At 43.2% G+C, this 20478-nt stretch overlaps 1 protein-coding gene across 1 annotated transcript in view; it reads right to left on the bottom strand.

Annotated features, from left to right (window-relative positions):
- The window catches only part of LOC131684819 (dopamine D2-like receptor), a 629139-nt gene that overhangs the window by 472438 nt on the left and 136223 nt on the right, over positions 1 to 20478 (bottom strand). The window contains exons 2-3 of the mRNA XM_058967998.1: positions 3630 to 4623; positions 2452 to 3351 (exon numbers count right to left, since the gene is read on the bottom strand). Coding sequence (XP_058823981.1) covers positions 2452 to 2917 — 466 coding nt within the window. The 5' untranslated portion in view covers positions 2918 to 3351; positions 3630 to 4623. The remainder of the gene's footprint in view (positions 1 to 2451; positions 3352 to 3629; positions 4624 to 20478) is intronic.

The raw sequence follows: 20478 nt of genomic DNA, 5'->3' as shown, positions 1-20478 counted from the left end.
GTGGCGAAAAGTTTGGCTATGGGAAACAACATGCAACACGTCGTTGCACATGACAATGTTAGAATCAAGATACCCGTTAGATTGACGATGATAAGACTGGTGTGCGTCTGCAAGATCTATTCCCGCGTACAACCAAAAAATTCACTATTGATGTCGAAGTACGTAACGGTGAAAGTTTGAAACCTGTAGAAACTTTTTTCCAGTTATATCCAATGGTGTTCGTATCGTGAGAATGCGATTTACGTAACCTATTCCATCATATCTGAACATTCAATACGAAATAGAAGGTGTAAGCAAATCTCAAATCACGCTGTGCACATATGAAGGACAGATCCCTACGTGCCAAGCCATGTGCGAAAGCCTCTAATGAAACAACATCAGCAAACCCAACAACATTAACTAAATCACCATCAACCGGAGTTGCAACTCAGCCACCAACGAATGCTGGAACAACAGAATCTACACACAGCGTGTCCGATCATTGTGATGATACTTACCAATCAGCTGCCAGCACTCAGGACAATAAAGTAAATGACAAAAAATACGGATACACGATCGTGACCCGTTGGTCCCACAAACGATTCAAACCAGGTAATCGTGAAAACCCATACTACATCAAGAGGACAGCATGGACGAAAACGATAAACCGAGTGAAAGCGGACCAAATGATTTACCTGGCTTTGCGCATGGGCATGGCTACTTGGGACCGTTGATGTTTCTGCTTTGCTTCAATGACGTGTATTTAGTGCTGAAAACTCCATAGAACTTTTTTACTGCCGAAGCTCTGCCTGCCCGACCCAAAATCTTTGTAACTTCCGAAAATCTGTGGAGAAGGCACAGTCGATTGATAGGTAACGGTGGGAGGGAGTCCCCTTTTGACTGTCCTGGTTTTTTACTCGCCTCATATGGTCACCCTAAGTAAGCTGAAACTCGGAAATAGATTATTATTTTCCATATATCGAACCGTACGGCCTCAAACTTTCCCTTCAACTAGATTTTCAAGTCTAAAATATTGAAAATGACTGTTTTGCGAATACCAACATTACCAAGAACGAATATCGCTGATAAATCAAGTGTTGTGCGATCACATTGACATTTCAGTAAAGGCCCTGCTGTCAATTCATAATTCATTGTTATCGCCAAATATTGCTTCTGTAATCAAGCAAGTATTAGTAAAAAGAAGTAAGTGCAAAATTGTGTGTGGTGACTATAATTGTATCAAACCTGAAAAGTAGTCTCAGTTCTTGCGTTACATGACAAATTACGAAAGCTAACATTTTGAGTAATTAATCCGATTTTCCATTGCAAATATCTATTATCATCCTGTCTCAAGCTGCCGTCATTATTAATTCCACTAAATCCAAATTCAATTAAATACGAAGTGATGCTCGAATCGCTGCTAAAATTAGCCACTGCCACCACCGCCATTAGCCACGATGAAAGCGAGCTGCAAGTGATCCGGGAAGCCATAACGGGAGGCCAGTCGGCAAAATAATTAATTTTCCAAAGGTTGCCATTTTCCGTGCAAACTGCCGATATTGTTTGTAGTCGGCTTATACTGTAAATCAAAAATGTGATAAATAGAGCGGCTGTTGCTATGCCGAAAGCCACACCCAGGACAGGAGTCCAAAGCCCGGGGGGGGGGGGGGGGCAACCGAGTGGCAATGACTCCAAGGGCCGCTTTCGAGTTTCACTGTGTTGGAAAGCAGCAATAAATGGCCTCCCTCTTTCCACCTTTAGTGTATAATAACGGGAAAGCTTCTTATACAGCGTCAAAACTTTCAGCGATTTCGCAAAGCAGTTTAATTAAATTATTAATTAGCCGAGCTGGAACGGATCCGCTGAGCTAGCTTAAAACTGATGATGGCGATAGCCGGAGCGAATGGATTCTGAATCTGTCGCCGATGAATATTTAATTCGGCGACGATAGGTACCGGCTTGATTCCAGCGAATTCAATGTTTCAAAGAAAAGTGACCTTTATATAATTCCTAACAGCAAGTTATAACTTTGGATTGGCCATGTTAAAAATTAATTTATGGCCTTGCATATTTATATTCAGTGGTCGAAAAGTCGCACCCGAAAATATTCCTTCCGAATCCTGTCGAAATGTTTTATAGGGAGTTATGAATATCATTGAAATAAATTACTTGAATCTGAAATATGGAACACATTAATTATAACGGGAATGCAACAAAACCGAGCCATAAGCCATTTCATCGTCATAAATTCGATACAATTTGGGTGAAATACCCGCTAAAAGTTCACCTAGCGCAATCAATTTCCTCCTCCAGAGTCTGTAAATCCCTTCTGCAGCACGGAAACCGATGATAGCCAAACCAAAGTCCATTAAATTGTATTTCATTTCCTCCGCCCCGTCCACCGTTTTCCCCGGCTCGGCACAAAAACAAAAACAAACACAATTTTCCATTCCGCTTATTCATTGTACTCACCGTCACTCGGCGCGATGCAGGTGGTATTCGCGAGTGTGCAGTTGATCTGGAATCCCGATTCGCTGGTACCGGTCCCGAGCAGTGTATCATTCGGTGGACCACTTCCATTATAGTTGTAAAAATATTCACCAAAATCCTCCAGGAGCAGCATAAAATTGCTTCCACCGGGTGCCGGGTATACTTCCCGTGAACCTCCCTCCCCGATCCGAGAGTCATTCCGACCTGGGTCGTCCCCATAGTACAGCTGGTAGGCAGCATTCGCCGTCACCGCTGCAATCGACGAACCGTTGCCAGCTGCACTATTACCAGTGCTATTGCCACCACCGGCGCTGCTACCGTTGGGCGAAGGTCCAGAGAAGGACCGTCCCGGGCGGCTGTCATTGGCAGGCGGCAATCCTTCACTAAACAGCCGAAAGTAGTCCGGCGAATCCCACCCGGGAACGGCAGAATCGTTGACCGTCACCATGTCCTGAGCAGCAGAAGCCACCACCGCCAGCCACCACCACGAACAAAACACTTTTTCCCGTTTCACAAAACTCAGTCGTGCGTACCGTGGTAGGTATCCCTGCAAGCGGATCCTGCACCTACAGGAAACACGTCGCCGCTTCCAACATCAACACCACAACCACCATCACCACCGTGGCCGTCACCTTCAGTACCATGACGACCGGTTCCAGTCACTCGGTCGGTTTTCACTGACACTACTGTCGCCCAAAACTTGGTTACTGTGATAATGTTTCCTTTCTTTTCACCACGGATGCCGATGCACTCGGCGAATCGGTACGGCACGTGCAAATCCAATTTTCATATTCGGCCACCAAACGAATGCACTGGTGTGTGATGTTTGTGACGATAGTTGCGTGTGGGGCATTTCCTATTGCTGGCGGGGCGATTCGGTTGCTGTAATCGGTATGGAGAGGAAAAAAATAAGCAATTGAGTTTTGTAGGAAAATTTGTTTATATGGAATTTTATGTGATTAAACAGGCGTAGGTGCACGTCACATTTAAAAAAGCAATAAAAAATGATAAAGATATATGGAAATGACAATTGTTTTCGTCATAAATTAAATAAAAACAAGCGGAGGACATTTCTTCATTGTGTAGAACATATTTAATACTGCAACTCCTACCTAACCTCAACATAAATATACAGAGATAAAACCTCAGAATCAAATTACCTTATTTTTAATCACAGTCGGAACTCTCCCAGTAATTTTCGCGGTGTCACTATAATTTTCCAATTTTAATTAACTGCCGTAATTTTTTTCAGCTGGTTTTCACCCCTGCCACATAATATGATTTTCAATCTTTCAACCCGCTACAATTCGCATCGAAATAAAAAAGATTTTTTTCTCTCAATAAATAGTCCGAAAAATTAAAATTACCCCAGAAAACCCATTATCCGTTCCGATACACACTGCTGTGCACGGGAAGTTTCTGCGAGAACTGCGTGACAGGGCAATTACGGCTTAAGCCCTGATAAATTCTGCACTACTTTAGTCCCAAGCCGCAGCTGGAGCGTTCGGGAAAGGATCGGTACCGACCCAACCCTCCGACCACTATTTCTTCTTCGTCTTCTTCTACTACTGCCAGTATCACCCCGAACCGATAATTAATTATTGATTGTGCTGAATTTTCCATTTCGACACCACCCCCACCATCACCATCATCGCACCGCGACCCTTGCTAGCCGCTCACATTTCTTTCTCGCATCAACGACTCGCCGGGGGAAAATGCCGATGAACTTTCACACTTCTTTCCGGATAAGCACATATTCGAACACCATTTCCATTCCTGCCCGCGGCTGCTGGCTGGCTGACTGTTCGAAGAGTACACCGATTAATTAATGCGTATTTTAATCACTCTCACACCACCGGCACCACCACTATATCAAATAGGACATTGTAAAAGTTTCGCTAGAGCGTTGCTTCCAGCACTCGTTGCTGGGTGTCATTGTTAATCTCATTTTTTGGTATAAATTATTCCGGCTATTTCGACTATGATGTCTGGGTGATCCACTTATGGTGTGCGAAATCACTCGGCTGCATATATCAGCATTTTTTCCAGGATTCAATTAATTATAGCGGGAATGCAGCCCGCCGGTTCGAGGTTTCAGTCGCCGTACGCGCACCATTGCATCTGGGATATGGGATCAATTTCACGCCGAGGTGGCTGCAATAAAAAAAATAAAAACATAAAATCAGATAATGCATCACAAATGCAGGTAATTATGTGCATATTTCTCTTGGAAGAGGGGGAAAGAAGCTGTGGAAATTGGTGTGAAAAACAAAAAAATAATTGGAATAATTGGATATACAGAAAATCTTCATAGAGATGTGATTGCAATTAAACTGATAAGCGCACCATCAATGATTAACCGCAAATCTTGGTAATTTATTGTCTGCAGTAATGGGAACGACAAAAATCCGATTGACAAATAGGAGTCACCCGAAATATATGTAAGTTTTCAGTCATTTGGGAAAGGGTTAATCTAAGATTAGTCGAAGTTCACGAACATATAACGAATATTTAATAAAAAATGAGAATGATTTCAATACCTTTCTGTAATTAATGTAAAGAGCGCATTTTTTTCTCTCTAAGAGAATTGCTCTCTAGACTCACTAGAAATGGGTGGCATGTTTCGCTAGTTCAATCGAAGATGGCGTCGAAGCAGCAAGTTGTATGGTTTTACGAAACGCATGGCCATCGTGGAAAAAAGTTTTACGGTAAACCACTTTCGATACGAAACCGTGCCCGTGAGTACAGTTTACCGCATCCTGGCATCCCTGAGCGTGGAACGGAACGCCGATAGCGACCGTCCGGCGAAGATACTGACGAAGAAGAAGAAGTGAGCGTTGAAAAAGCTGTTCGACAACAAGAACAGAACGAGTTTGCGTGACGCCGGACGAAAATATCACTGCTCCCATACCTTGGTTCACGATGACCCGTGGATGACGAAAAACTAACGTGACACGACGTTCGTACTGGACGACGAAAGCTCCTTTCTGCTCTCGAAGACCACATTCCAGAAAATGACAGCTGCTATTCCAGCGACAAGTCGGCCACCCTCCCGGAAGTAAAATATAAGTTTAAGCATAAATTTGAAAAAAAACTATTCTGTATCTCCATATCGGACAGAGGAAGTCGTAGTTCAAGCCGAGCGGTCTGACCATCAATCAATAAGTGTACCAGGAGGAGTGTCTTGCGAAAATTCTTCTGCCGTTCTTAAAGAAGATATGTCCAAGTCCAAGTTTGCACTGTCAGAGAATAAAGCAAATGTGGACACATGCCGAGAAATGTTGGATTTGGCGGTTGATTTGGGAATGTAAAAAATGATATCCTCAAAATCACTTGTGGGTATCTTCAAACGCCAACACTTGCCAACTGGAACATTGCACAGTGGAAGAAATCCAACCAAAAAGGCAATTAATTGGAAGCCGCTAAAAAGTATCACAATATACACACCAAAAGTCGCGAATTTTTTTAGGTAACCAAATGCAATCAAATTTGTTCACTGCACGCAACTGTGGCCGGAGATATGGAGCTTTTAAGATCCGAAATATTACCGGTTTTCTTCAAATCTGAGGCCTAATTCGGAAGCCGCTGTAAAAGTACAAATAATTATACCCTTGAAGTTGTGGAAAACTCCACCGATTAAAATGCAATCAAATTTGTTCATCGCATGCACTTGTGACCGGAGATATGGGCTTTGAAAATCCGGAACATTACCGGTATTCATCAAATCTGAGGCCTAATTCAGAAGCCGCTGAAAACGTTCAAAGAAATATACCCTTAAAGTTGTGGAAAATTCTAGCGATCAAAATGCAATCAAATTTGTTCACCGCACGTACCTGTGACCGGAGATATGGAGCTTTGAAGATCCGGAACATTGCCGGTTTTCATCAAATATGTGGTCTAATTAAGAAGCCGCTGAAAAAGTTCAAAGAAATATACCCTCAAAGTTGCGGAAAACTCTAGCGATCAAGAAACTATCAAATTTATTCACCGCACGTACCTGTGACCGGTGATAAGGGGCTTTGAAGATCCGGATCATTACCGGTTTTCATCAAATCTGAGGTCTAATTCAGAAACCACAATGAAAGTACGAAGAATTATATCCTTAAAGTTGCGGAAAGCTCTAGCGATCAAAATGCAATCAAATTTGTTCAATTTGTAATTCTTTGAACTTTTTAGCGGCTTCTGAATTAGGCCTCAGATTTGATGAATACCGGTAAAGTTCCGGATTTTCAAAGCCCCATATCTCCGGTCACAAGTACGTGCGGTTAACTAATTTGATTGCATTTTGTACGCTAGAACTTTCCTCAACTTTGTGGGTATAATTCTTTAAAGTTTTTTAGCGGCTTCTGAATTAGGCCTGAAATTTGATGAATACCGGCAATGTTCCGGATCTTCAAAGCCCTATATCTCCAGCCACAAGTGCGTGCGGTAAATAAATTTAATTGCATCTTGATCGCTGGAGTTTTCCGCAACTTTAAGAGTATAATTCTTTGTACTTTTTCAGCGGCTTCTGAATTAGGCCTGAGATTTGATGAATACCGGTAGTGTTCCGGATTTTCCAAGCCTCATATCTCCGGTCGCAAATGCGTGCGGTGAACAGATTTGATTGCATTTTATTTCCTAAAAAATTACGCAACTTTTGGTGTATATTGTGTCATACTTTTTCAGCGGCTTTCAATTAATTGCCTTTTTTGTCGGATTTCCTTACTGTGCATTGGTTGGTCTACTTCAGCTCTACCTCAGGTCTACCTCAGGTCTCAAGAGAATTCTTCAACTGAGATCTGGAGTCACAATACTTGTCGCAGACCTAGACAACGTGCTTGATGTCGGGATAGACGTCGTCACAATCGCAGTCTACTCTCTGCAAGATCAATACGCTACAAATACGCATAGTGGTTGGACATGAGCCGCAATTCCGACCAACATCCAACCCCCTGAATCATGGCTTACGTCGATAGCTTTGGGATAATAGAATGTAACTAATGTCCAAACTCCTCAGTGCTTCGCAGTGTTTGCAAAACTTTTGAGCGTCCTGTGACGAGAAATTCTGAAAAATTCAAAAAAGGGGATGCGTTCTAAAGTATGGTAATCTGGTTACATTTTACCGGAATTCCGCGAATCTCTGCCTTTATGGATGTGTCGAAGAAAACAGTTGAATCCAAAGTATCTCAGAAACGGACACAACTTTCGACCATTCGACCCGCTCAAACAGCTACTCTTACACGGAACCTGATTCCTCCCCAACACTGCCTCACGACATTACCGCGGGTAGAGTTTTTTTCTATGTTCATTGCATGCACTCTAATTTAACTACTTAGTAGTTTGTTCCTTCAAAAGGGACAACGTAGCATTTTCTGTATGGAAATAGCTGTGGGTAGAGAATTTGCGCTCTGGGCGGAAAACTTCAGATTGTCTATTTTACTGAACCCCTCGACTCAACGCTACGACTCGACGCCTTGCGCCATTCAGGAGCGCTTTTGTTCTCTATCCAGTACCATTTAGCACCGGTACTCCTTTAGGCGATCGCGACTACTCGATATAGCCCACGACGATGGACCTAGTCTACTCTGATGAAGAATTCCCCGGTGAGAGAAGTTCTTCCGAAACCGATCCAGCCAGGCATGTGCCGAGGTTTCGTTCGGCGATTTCAGTGGAACAGGGCTCACTGGTGCCCCGACTGATGGTGCCTCGTCGCGGTCTACTCAGTCTAGTCTCCGTCGGTGTATATAGCTTACGCCGACGGAGAGTTCCTCGGCGAAAGAAGTTCTCCCAATACCGATTGTTCTTCGATTTTTGCTATATTTCTAACGGGCCAACCGGTAGGATACCGTGGTCGATCCGGCGATTCCAGATGGACCGTGATAACCCTAACCCGGCGTTCTGTCGCAGTCTACTGGATTAGTCTCCGTTGGAGGATCTAGCCTACTCTGGCGGAGACTTTCCCAATTGTAATTGCTCTCCCGAAACCGTGCTCCGGGCACAATGGTGAAGTTGCGTGCCCGAATCTATGAAGATACTTCCTGAATTAGCCGGGCCCGACAGGAGCGGTCAGCTGGTAATTCGCTTCTCCGTGCTTTCTATTGACCCACGTCAACTGGTTTCGGATGAGTCGGTAGGTTCACCTTCCTTTCTCCATATTGTCCCATTCCAGCTGCCACCTCGCCATCGAATCGATTTTCACCATCATCCTCACGTTTCGGATATTTCGTCGATTGTAGCACTGGATGTCCTCCGCCAGGGTGATGCAGATGCGGATCATCCCGGCGATAACGCATACTGATTTCAGCGATGTTCTGCACGCGCTCGCAACTCTTCCGGCCATCAGCCGGAACGTTCTGTTCAGTTTTTCTCGGTTCCACGTGGTTTTCAGTGCCGCACTTTAGACAGTATCGAAATACTAAATAGCAGACGTCTCGTGCTGCTTCTCGGACCGCCGACGCATGGCATGATTTTCGCAATTGCGTTCGTTGTCTTCGCCGCCTTTTAGCAGGCGTTGTCGACGTGGTTAATGAAGCTCAACCGGTCGTCGATTATCGAACCCAATTGCTTCCGTGCATGCTTCGATGCAATCATCCATGCCTCGATCTGCATCCGCTGCACCGCTTTGCAGTTGCTGACCAACAACACATCCGTCTTGTGGTGAACTATTTGCAGCTGGACCCCGTTCATCCAGCTCTCAATCGCGTCTATTGTCCCCGTCACCGATACCTCCACTTCTTCAAGTGTCTCACCCATCCCCGTTAGTAACAAGTAGTCCGCATAACCCACGATTTTCACTTTCCTGGGCAGCCTTAGTGCCAAGACACTTCGTACATCCCGTTCCAAAATATTGGACCAAGAATGGATCCCTGAGAAACGCCCGCTGCGACTCGCACTTCGCCCCTCTCGTGCAGCAGCACTCTGCTCTGGAAATAGCTCTTCAGGATCTGGCATAAATAAGTGGGTACCCTCATTTTGTACAGCGCTGCTGTGATGGCGGCCCAGCTGGCGCTGTTAAATGCTTAAATGCATTCTTCACCTCTATCGTGACCACAGCGCCGCACAGTGGCGGGCCTTCAAACAAAAGTCGGACAAAACCTCAAATGTTACCTAATTTGGCTGAAAATTACAATTTAAACTAAGTTTGAGGTGCTGAGCTCATTTTTGATGCCAAAAGTAGTAAAATATTAAATGCATTTTCCATACAGTGTCATTGAACCTTTCTTATAACTATGATCCCGTTTTCATGTTAGATTTTCCGTTACTGTTCACCAATGTAAGCAATATCACAAAAAATTAAAAACACTACTTTAAATCCATTGTATAACGTATTGGTTTACTGTAGATTGGCTAACTATTTTACACAAAACACCATGCGCCTCCATATCAGCAACAAAGCTTCAAAATCTCCTTAAACCTTTTTGCGCACCTAGGCGCAGAACGAGACCATGATATTCGAAAAGTACAGGTTATTTACCATAGAATGTATACTATGTGACCGTTCCGAAATTATTCCGAAATTTGTACAAAATACATTAGTGAAAAAAGTATTTTTGATCTGACCACCTCAAACATATTTAAATCAAAAAGTCATAGTTCCAAGCAAATTTACCAAATGTATTTTATTCCCTAACCAAGTTCTTTTGTTCCTCTACACAATGAAACTAGTTGTGCTAAAATCGGACTAAAATCAAAAGAGCAACATGCATTTGAAGTGAACAGAGCAATGGTGGTTTCGGTAATGAAAATCATTAAAAAGTCAGGACTTTGCTACGTTTAAACTCATGTTAAAAATCATGTTCTTATCCAATGATCATAAAATTTTGAATATATATCATTCAATACATGAGAAATTTAGGAAAAATATAAAATATCAATATTTCAAAAATAAATTTTCGAGGTTTTGGCCAGCCTCCAGCCACTGTGCGCCGTATCGATCTCTTCTTCGCTTCTGTTTAAATGTCTTCTCATGCTTCCACTGTCGATGCTCCTTTGCGGGATCCGAACCGCATTTTGGACAGTCCGCGCTCACCCTCAGTGCGTTTCATCAGCCTGTTAAGGACGATTCTTTCCGGGAGTTTTTCGAGCCTATACGAGACCAGATCGCCCGATGGCTTTCCTAACTTCGGCAACAATACCATTTCCACATTTCGAGAAAGTAACCATTATTTAAACATTTCTGCAGCACTATCTTGAACATGTCCGGATATGCCAGGATCGCAGCTTTCTGCAATACGTTTGGTATCCCATCCGGACCGGGGGCGTTCTTTGATTTCTGTGAGCTCGTCGTTAGTCGCTTGCCGATCGTCCGTGGTTGGTTCTTATGCTTCGCCGTACGGTGTCGATGGCCTGATAGTAGGATCGTGCTTCGGGAAAAGGCTCTCGATGATAATCTTCAGCTTAGCAGGGCACATTTCGGCTAGCGTCGTCCAGCCTTTCATTTTCGCCATAACGACTCGGCACGCGTCACCCCAGGGATTGGCGTCTATTTTGTCGGCACAGCTCCTTGTGGTACTCTATATTTCTAAGATTGATCTCCCATTTTAAGGCGGCCCAATCGCTGCCTTGCACGCCTCTCAATCTAGCTCCGATACTACTCTCTAAACCCGCCTTCTTGCTCTGAGATAAGCAGGCGTACTTAGCGTCCCGTTTCACCAGTAAGTTGGACGGCATCTGTTTCATGGCTCCAGTATTCACAGTATTGTGGTGTCACAAGCCGTCACAATCCTTCAAGTTAGATTAGCGGCACCTACGGTCCCGCTGTTCGGCCGAAGTGCCTCAACAAAGAGGTCTTTGTTAAAAGCTTCCGTCTTCCACTTTCGCTCGTCGGCCATTCTTCTCCATGCAGCAACAGGGCTCCGCTGGTCGATACGGTAGCGAATCGCCTGGTGCTCGCTATGGGTATACTTCTCGCTTACTCTCCATTTCATGTTCGCCGTCACTGAACTGAATGTGATATCGATGATAGACCCCTCTTACATTTCGGAGAACCTTCATTGCACAATCCAACGTCTAACTTCGCTACAGCTTTTTGCAGGATACACGCTCTTGTGTTGGTTACTTTACTGTTCCACAGCCCAGACATTGAAGTCACCAACAATGATCAGCGGCTTTCGGACGATCAACTGCTCGTCAGCAGTTGCTTCAGCATTAGGCTGAACTGCTCCACTGTCCACCTTGGAGGCGAGTAACAGCTGCACAAGAAGACGCTGTTGATTTTGGCGACCACGAAGCCTTCGTATGTGTGTTCTACAACTTCTTGGAAGGGGAATCTTCCCATAACTTGTATCGCATCCATTCCCGTTATATCTGCCACCCAATTACCGTTATCAGGGAGAACTTGATACGGCTCTTCAATCAACGCAACGTCACACATAGTTTCTGTCGTAGACTGCCACAACAGTTGCTGTGATGTGTCACAGCTTAAAACTTCAGCTACTGCACTTCACCCAGTGATTTGGCGATAATTTCCTGAATAGTCGATCTGCTAATCATGCGATCCTCCGTCCACTCGAAAAGCATATCATCTTTTTTGGTTCGCATGGTTCCTACCACGTTTCCCCCCAAATCCCTCAACTCGGGATCCTCTCTGACTTTCTTGAGGAGTGCTTCATAAGTCGTCGCGTCATTGGCTTTGGCAAGCACGGTCTCTTCCCTCTGGCGCCTTTTGACGAGCAGAAGATTTTTCTTTACTCTTTCGCTCCTCCTTTTATCCTCCATCCGCTTTTGCTTTTTCCTTTGCTTCTTCGTTCCGACCTACAACAGAACTTCAGCTCTCTTGAGGCTTTCGGTTGAGTGGCGTTCTTCCTTCCGGCAGTGAAGGTTTCTGTCTCTTAAGCTCACCTGGTCTTCCATCTCCTGGCGCAGATCTTGCCCTTTTTGGAGTCATGAAAACCGGTGTTTCTCCATTCCAGCCAACTTCTGTTTCCCCTGCTTCGGAGGAGCTAATAAAATGGAAGACTTTGCCAATGCACGCTCCGCTACCTCAGCCCTCAGTGTTGCCCTTTCCTACTCTTTCACTGCAGACACTAGCGTTTTTTGGACTATGAAAACCATCTTCTTATTGTCCTTGCAGATAGTGTTTTTCCACGTCCACAACCTTGTGGACATCTATGGCGTTTTACTCACCCTGCTTTGTTCTGGCTGTTGTTGTTGCTGCTCACCAAACCACCTCTGGCGGATGGATTCGCCGCGCCTACTCCGTATGTGTGATTTTCTGGTTTGTTCTCCATTTTATTGGGTTCCGGACCGCTATCTCCACTCTGTCTTAGGACCGATTTCTTCACCCTCGCTTAACGCATAAGCCAGGTTTGAACGTACTGCTGAACATTGTTTAAAAGTTAAGCGAGGGTGAAAAAATCGGCCCTCAGCGTTGAAAGAGGCGAGAGGTATCTAATACGTCCTCCGAACCTTCTCCAAGAGGGCATACGAGAGACCGGTGAAAACAGATGAGTTAGCAACTGGACAGGAGGTTGAAATTCCGCATACATTCCTAAACGAAGTGCTTGGCCTACTATTTGACCTTGACACCGCCAACATGGGGACGTCGTCCATCTTGAAAGCGCAGAACGAGCAAATCGGCCTAGAGCTTCGAAGGATCATCAAAATGGTTAACGGTAGCCCTGCAAACACACCGATCCTGTTAATTTCTTTCTCCAAGTCCCGCGTTAAAATCAATGACATGGGTCAAAGGTATGCAAACAAAAGGTGGTTTACCTCAATTGCGACGGGGAACACCAAGTCAACAAAGGGGTCCCATGCAACAAGGAGAGCAAATGCATTTACTGCGGTGACACGGATTTAGCCAGGGATCGACGAGTTCAGATGAAGGAAGCCCAAATCATTAAACTTAAAACCGCTAGAAGCCTAACGTTCCCCGAGGCCAGAGCACTGGCCAACCAATTCTCAAGCAAAAATACCTTCGGATACTGAAAAAGACCACCGCTAATCACCCCATGATAGAATATAGGGCTGCAGAGTTTCGTCGTGATCTACGGGCCTTCGAGAGTTCGTAGAGAAAAACTGAAGCGGATTGTGAACAAACGGCTTATGACCTACCAGGAACAAAACTCCCATCTTCATCACTGTCAATTTGCATTTAGCAAGGGCGAAGTGACTGAAGCCCACCTCGGAGCCTTTGGAGAAATTCTTCGGCAGGACTTGGTGGACGATCTGCATGCCGACATAGCAATTGGATCGGACATCGCCAAGGCCCACAATACAGTATACCGCGAGGGGGTTCTCCGGCAACTAGCCAGCTGGGGAGTCACCGGAAACGTTGGGAACTACATCAAAGACTACCTCAACAATCGTTCCTTCCGAGTGGGAGTCGGTAACCTACCACCCAGAACGCATGTGGAAGAAAACGATATCCCACAGGGATCCATCCTCGCCGTCACTCTATTCCTCGTTAGCATGAACTCCCTCTTTGAAACTCTGCCGGGGGAGTTTATATTTTCGTCTCGGCCGACGACATCATAATTGTCGTAATGGGAGGATCAACCGCTCAAGTGTGGCTCCAAGCCACAGTAAACCCCATCGATAACTGGGCTGAAGCAGTGGGGTTTAACGTAGCCACCGCTAAATGCTCAGTATCGCACTGTTGCAACTCCCATCACCTAGCCACTAATAGACCCGTCAAACTCAGAAATACACTCAGTTTCACGAGACTGTGAAAGCAAGAAACGCCTCGTTCGAACCAGCAGTGCCCGGTATCCGACTTGGAAGAGAAGAACTGCTCTGAATATCGGCAGTGTGCTCATCAATAGCAAATTATTCTACGGCAGTGATTCTCAACATGGGGTCCGCGGATCCCCAGGGAGCCGTGAAGTCGTTGCCTGGGGTTCGCGAAGAAAAATATATTTTACGAGAGCGTAGAATTTCAAGTCTTGTTTCCTAACAAACGGAAAATAACATATTGATAGCATACAAAATCGATGTTTATCAGTGGGGGTCCGTAGCAACCCAGGGTGATTTCTAAGGGGTCCGTGGTACTAAAAAGGTTGAGATCCGCTGTTCTACGGTATTGAAGTAACCAGCCACAACTTAGACGGGCTTATGAGGATCCTTGCTCCCATGTACAATGGAACGACTCGGTTGGCCTCTAACCTACCGCCTAGCACTCCCGCAGAAGCAGCCTGTGTCGAAGCTGGCATTCTCCCCTTTCGACGGGCAGCCACTGACATCATACTCAAGTGCGTTCTGGGGTTCCTCGAAAGACGTGGTATCACTTATGCCCTACCGAGAACGGCTGAAAATATATTCCAAGAATTCACCGGCCTCCAAGAATTGGGTTGCTTCCACAGAGCACTGGACTGCCTCTGGTACACGAGAAGTCCGAGCACCAACACCAACCTATCCAATTCGCCGCAAGCAGACACTCCCCCCAACAATTCTCAAACCATAAACAGCTCCGTTTTCTCGGCAGAAGTTGCTGCCATCAGTTTTGCGATTGCAAGTATACCAGAGGGAATAATATCCGCCCTGGAAACGGGAACTTCGCGCCATCCTTACATACAGGCTATAGCGGACACCTGCACGGAAAAAAATCCGCTCATAAATTCATTAACAAAAGATTTCGTGAACTGAACAATTTACGAAAATCGTGACCAAATACCTGAAATTGTGAATAATAAACCTCGTATTCATGAAACCATTTTTGTTTCTAAAAACTAGTTCACCACAAGTATATACATGGCGTTACATGCGAATGTTTGGTTGGGTTACTATTGTTGTTCCCTAGACATGTTTAGTTTTTGCTATCATTCTTGTTCATAATTTGGGAATACACAGCCGACAGTCATTCGATGTTCATGATTTCAGGAGTTTTTTCGCGATTTTTGTGATTTCTCATCACATTACCGTGCTATTTTATTCATGAGTTTGCTATCGGATATTTCTGTCAGATTGATGGGATTTACGTTCATGATTTCAGGATCATAGTCGCGCATTCGTAATTTCTATTCACGTTATCGTAATATTTTAGTCATGAGTAGAGTGATTCATATTCATGATCTCAGGATCTTAGTCACGATTTTTGATATTTTTATCACGAGTAATGTGATTTATGTTCATGATTTCAGGAACTTTGCCATGATTTTCGTGATTTCTATTTACGTTGTCGTGATATTTTAGTTACGAGTAGAGATTTATGTTTATTTATGTTCTTGATTTCAGGATCTTGGTTACGATTTTTGATATTTTTGTCAGGAATAGTGTGGTTTATGTTCATGATTTCAAGATCTTAGTCACGATTTTCGTAATTTCTGTTCACGTTATCCTGATATTTTATTATAGAGCTTACTTTTCAATTTTACAGGTGACAAGACATCACACTGAACCTTATCAAATGAATAACGTTGCTCTAGGACCTAATCGTTTTCTTATATCTACTGCTCGTACCTATTACTGGCCGCTAGCAGCTGAACATTTCATGAAAAAAAGCATGAAACAAAAATGATTCCACGAATATTACCTCAAATTTCATTACCATTCATTTCATTACCATGTTGCATGAAATTGAAAAAGATAAGGAATATATTTTAAATATTACAAGCACACAAAATATATCGTAAATCAGTTCACGAATCCATGAATAATATTTCAAAATTTTGTGAACTATTTGACGAGCATGACTTGTCAAACGTATACTAGAAATCATGAACCAATTCACGAATAAATGAATAATATTTTATGATTTCGTGAACTATTTCACGATCACGAATGGTGAGTAGTGACTGTTTTGTTAGGTATCATGAAACAGCTCACGAATACGTGAGCAATATTTGATGATTTGGTGAACTATTTCACGAGCATGAATGGTAAGTCGTGACTATTATACTAGGATTCATGAACCAGTTCACCTATACATGAAAAATATTTTATAATTTTGTGATTTATTTCACGGGCACGCATGGTCTGTCGTGACTATTATACTAGGAATCATGAACCAGTTCACGAATACATGAAAAATATTGCATGATTTTGTGAACTATTTCACGAGCACGAATACAAGATCGTGGCTAATATATTAGGAATCATGAATTAGTTCACAAGGATTGAAGGGATTAATGAATAAAATTCCGAGTTTCGTGAACTAGTTCACGAGAAAATATCCAGAATGTTTTGATTTTGTGGACTAATGTTCCTAAATCTATGAACAACATCACGAGTTAACCTTTGGTTTTATGAATAATATTTATAAAGCTGTGAACTAGTTCACGTACAGAAAATCGATTTGGTAGTGACATGGCGGAAACCGTGACTAAAGTTTTCAAAACAAAGACAAATATTTTGTCTACACGTTGTTGAAAACGCATATGATCGCTGCTACAGTGATGAGAAGTTTATATAGCCCATTCGAACAGCTACCCATCATGTGTCGCTATGGCCTATGGTGTAAGTAGGCGTTTTAACGAGTAGATGTTTGTCAATTCGGGTTCAGATGCTACCCGTTAGCTTTTTTAGTGAGGCTTAGTTCCAAACACATACATACAAACAGAATACGATGATTTTGTGAACTATTTCGCGATCATGAATGGTAAGTCGTAACTTTTGTACTAGGATTCATGAACCAGTTCACGTATACATGAAAAATATTTCATAATTTTGTGAACTATTTCACAATAGTCGGGACTAATATATTAGGAATCATGAATTAGTTCACGAGGGATTCATGAATAAAATTCCGATTTTCGTGAACTATTTTACGAGAAAATATCCAGAATGTTTTGATTTTGTGAACTAATGTTCCTAAATCTATGAAGAACATCACCTTTGGTTTTATGAATAATATTCATAAAGTTGTGAACTAATTCACGTACGAAAAATCTATTTGGTAGTGACATGGCGACAACCGTGACTGAAGTTCACAAAACAAAAACAAATATTTCCACTAATAAAAGCGTTATGCGAGCGTTACTGAAGGGAAATTGAACATAATTATAAAACACATGATTTTTGTTCATGGTCCTGTTTTCGTAACGTAAAAACGTGATTGTTCCAGAATTCATGGCACTTTATTCACAATTTTTGGAATATTTTTTTCCGTCTGCGATCCGTTGACTACGATATGGTCAAGGCGGGATCCACGGGAATGAGGAAGTCGACTCATTGGCAGATTATGGCAGACATGTCCGAAGATTGGTAACTAAATTGGTCCCATCGACGGATATCATGTTCAACTTCAAATCAGAAACCATGGCTCACTTTATTAACCACTGGTGGAGCCAACTCGGCCACCTCCACAAAATTAAGGGAGCACCGGAACGATGGACCGACCGGAGTAACAGGCTCGAACAGAGAGCCCTCTTTTCTACGAATTGGACACACCATAATAACTCACGCACATGCGATCACTCGAACTGACCCGTCGTCTGCCAGGTATGCAAAGCCAGACAAGATCTTCTGATCGATTGTCCAGAGTCTAAAAACCTCCGAAAGCTCCACCAACTACTATCATCAATCCAAGACGTTCTGACCAACGACCCAACAAGTGAGGAGATAATTATCTCATTCTTGAGCGATGACGAGCTGCTCGAAAAATTATAGGAACCCCTACGGACTGTTCGTCTCACCCGCTTCGGAGTAGGGTAGACGTGCCCTTATTCATCTCATTAGTCAGTATGTCACACTATTTAGTTGATAACTCGACTTAGAGTGACTGTATTGCGCTTAAATAGCTATCATCATCTTTGCTGCGTTCCTAAGAAGCAGTACAGTTAAATGTTTTTCCTGGAAAATGTAAAATGCTCCCGTTTGAACGAAGCGAAAAGTCGAGTACAACGTACCCTTATTCATCCTACCATTTGAGCTAATGCGTTGAATGGAGATAGCAGATACTGCTCTAACTAACGTGTTCAAATGGGTGAGATGAATAGAGGAGCTAAGATGAATTAAGGAGCAGTAACCCTACTCTAATACCCAAAGCAATCCATCGACCCACAACGCAACAACCTATCGCTCAGCCTTTAGAATATCGCTAATGAAATCTACAATGAAATGTAACATAAAATTTGCATACACTATTATCCTCTCGGGCTTATGGCCAAATAGGTTAAAAACCGTAATAAACAACCAACCAACCAAAAAGGTAGATGAGAGACGATTGCGGCGATTGCAACTTGACAGAATATCCCGTACTGGTGGTCTGCTTCGAGTCCGAAGAGAATCATTTAACTGAGACCTGGAGTCACAATACCCGGCACATTCCCAAACAACGTGCTCGATGTCGTGATAGCCTTCGCCACAGGCGCACTACTCTCTGCAAGTCCATTACGAGACAAGTAGAATTGTTCTACTGATACTAAGAATTATGATCGAATTCACGTAACATTCCTCAATCCAATGTATATTTCGACATAAACCCATCCAAATATTTGAAATCAACATAGAGACGCTATTGATACTTGTAAGAAATATAATAAATTGTTTACAAAACGGCAGAGAATATTTCGGTCCAAATGTGTTCTTTGAGTTTGTAACTAATAAGACACGAACAATGACGGTTAAATCAGGCAATGCTAGTATTCCAACTCTGCCCGAATCACCTTCAACTTCCGAAACAGCGAAGAAAAAAGCTAAGAAATAATCAAAAGGTAACACAGAGTTGACGTAGAACTACAAATTAAATTAATTACCGGTAGCACAGCCTACGCGGCATGTCTGTAGGCTGGGTTCTGATAGTGCTATCTCCATATTTACCAAAGTCATAGGTAGTTCCGATTCAACACAAAAGACTGAATATTTGGGTCTTGTATATTTCAAAAAGGATGATAATGATGATGATTGTCGAGTACCAAAAATGAGTTCTCTGAAGGGATAAATACGTTAGTTTCAACACACAGTCAGTCTGCTGTCTAGTTTCCGAATAATTTCTCTCCTGTTGGATGGTTATTCAAATGTAAATAAACAGTGCACAACGGAACACCAACACAACTTCCGCATCTCTTAAAAAGCAAAACCTCCGTATTCCAAAAATACAGCAACCTCATTAAATCGACATTGAGCTTAACCAAACCGTGAATTATCGCTGAATCATTACGATGAATTGTCATGAAACGCAAGTGTCCAAGTTCGTGCTATTGCATTCCGCTTGTCACGAAGTGTCACGGCACATAAAAAAAAGAAACTGCTGCAGCAAACGAAACACAATAAATGTTGGGAACGTGCCCAACGATCTGCTTGAGACTACGAACAAAACGTATTTACTTCGCTGACGTGTCGGCGAAAAACCACTGGTTGACGTACTTTACATCCAATCCAATTGTTTTGCGTCAAATTGATCCGCGCTTTAATACACTACTGCTCGGTATACAACCATGCAAGCGAATCAATCAACTTTATCCTTCGCTCAGAAGAATCACGCTGCGGCCCGTCATTGCTTATTCATATGCACTTAATCATCTTTCTCCGTCGATCAGCTGCTGGAATGTGCTTGAACCGTGCCCCCGTAAAAGCGACCCTACCGTCACCGGCGAAAGAAAAATAATAATGCTAGAAAAATGAGAGAAAAACTCTCGCCTGGAAATCTCGCTGATGCCACGGCCCATAATCGACCTCATCATCGAGGAACGCGCGGTGGCGGGGGGGTTGGAAAAATTATGTCCGCATAACGAACACACGACCGAGATAGACCACGGCAGAGAACAACTTCGTTTTTTTTTTTGCCCGTCGTGAGCACCTCATATCTGATCATGAATACAAAGACGAAGCTCTAAATTATATTTCATTTTTCTTGCCGCCTGATGTGTTTCCTTCCTTCTATGGTTAGGGCGTTCACACCTGTGTGAAAGGAGGCGCACGTTAGGCCTTGTGCATAGACACACACACATTTTCAACGGTGAACTCAACCGCTTTCACCACCAATAGGGGTGGTTTGGAACGGAACTACGATTTATATGGGTTGCACATTTGTTTTCTTGTTTTTCGACTGAAGCTAATGAAGTTGTATATTTTACAATACAATTCTACGTTGGGTACCTACATTAATCTAATCAAAAGTAACAAATCATAGCCATAGCAATCAAAACG

This window comes from Topomyia yanbarensis, chromosome 2 (genome assembly GCF_030247195.1).
Source record: "Topomyia yanbarensis strain Yona2022 chromosome 2, ASM3024719v1, whole genome shotgun sequence".
In the NCBI taxonomy this organism is placed as follows: Eukaryota; Metazoa; Arthropoda; class Insecta; order Diptera; family Culicidae; genus Topomyia; species Topomyia yanbarensis.
Note: the sequence above shows the minus strand (reverse complement) of the source record. Positions and strands in the feature narration are given on the sequence as shown.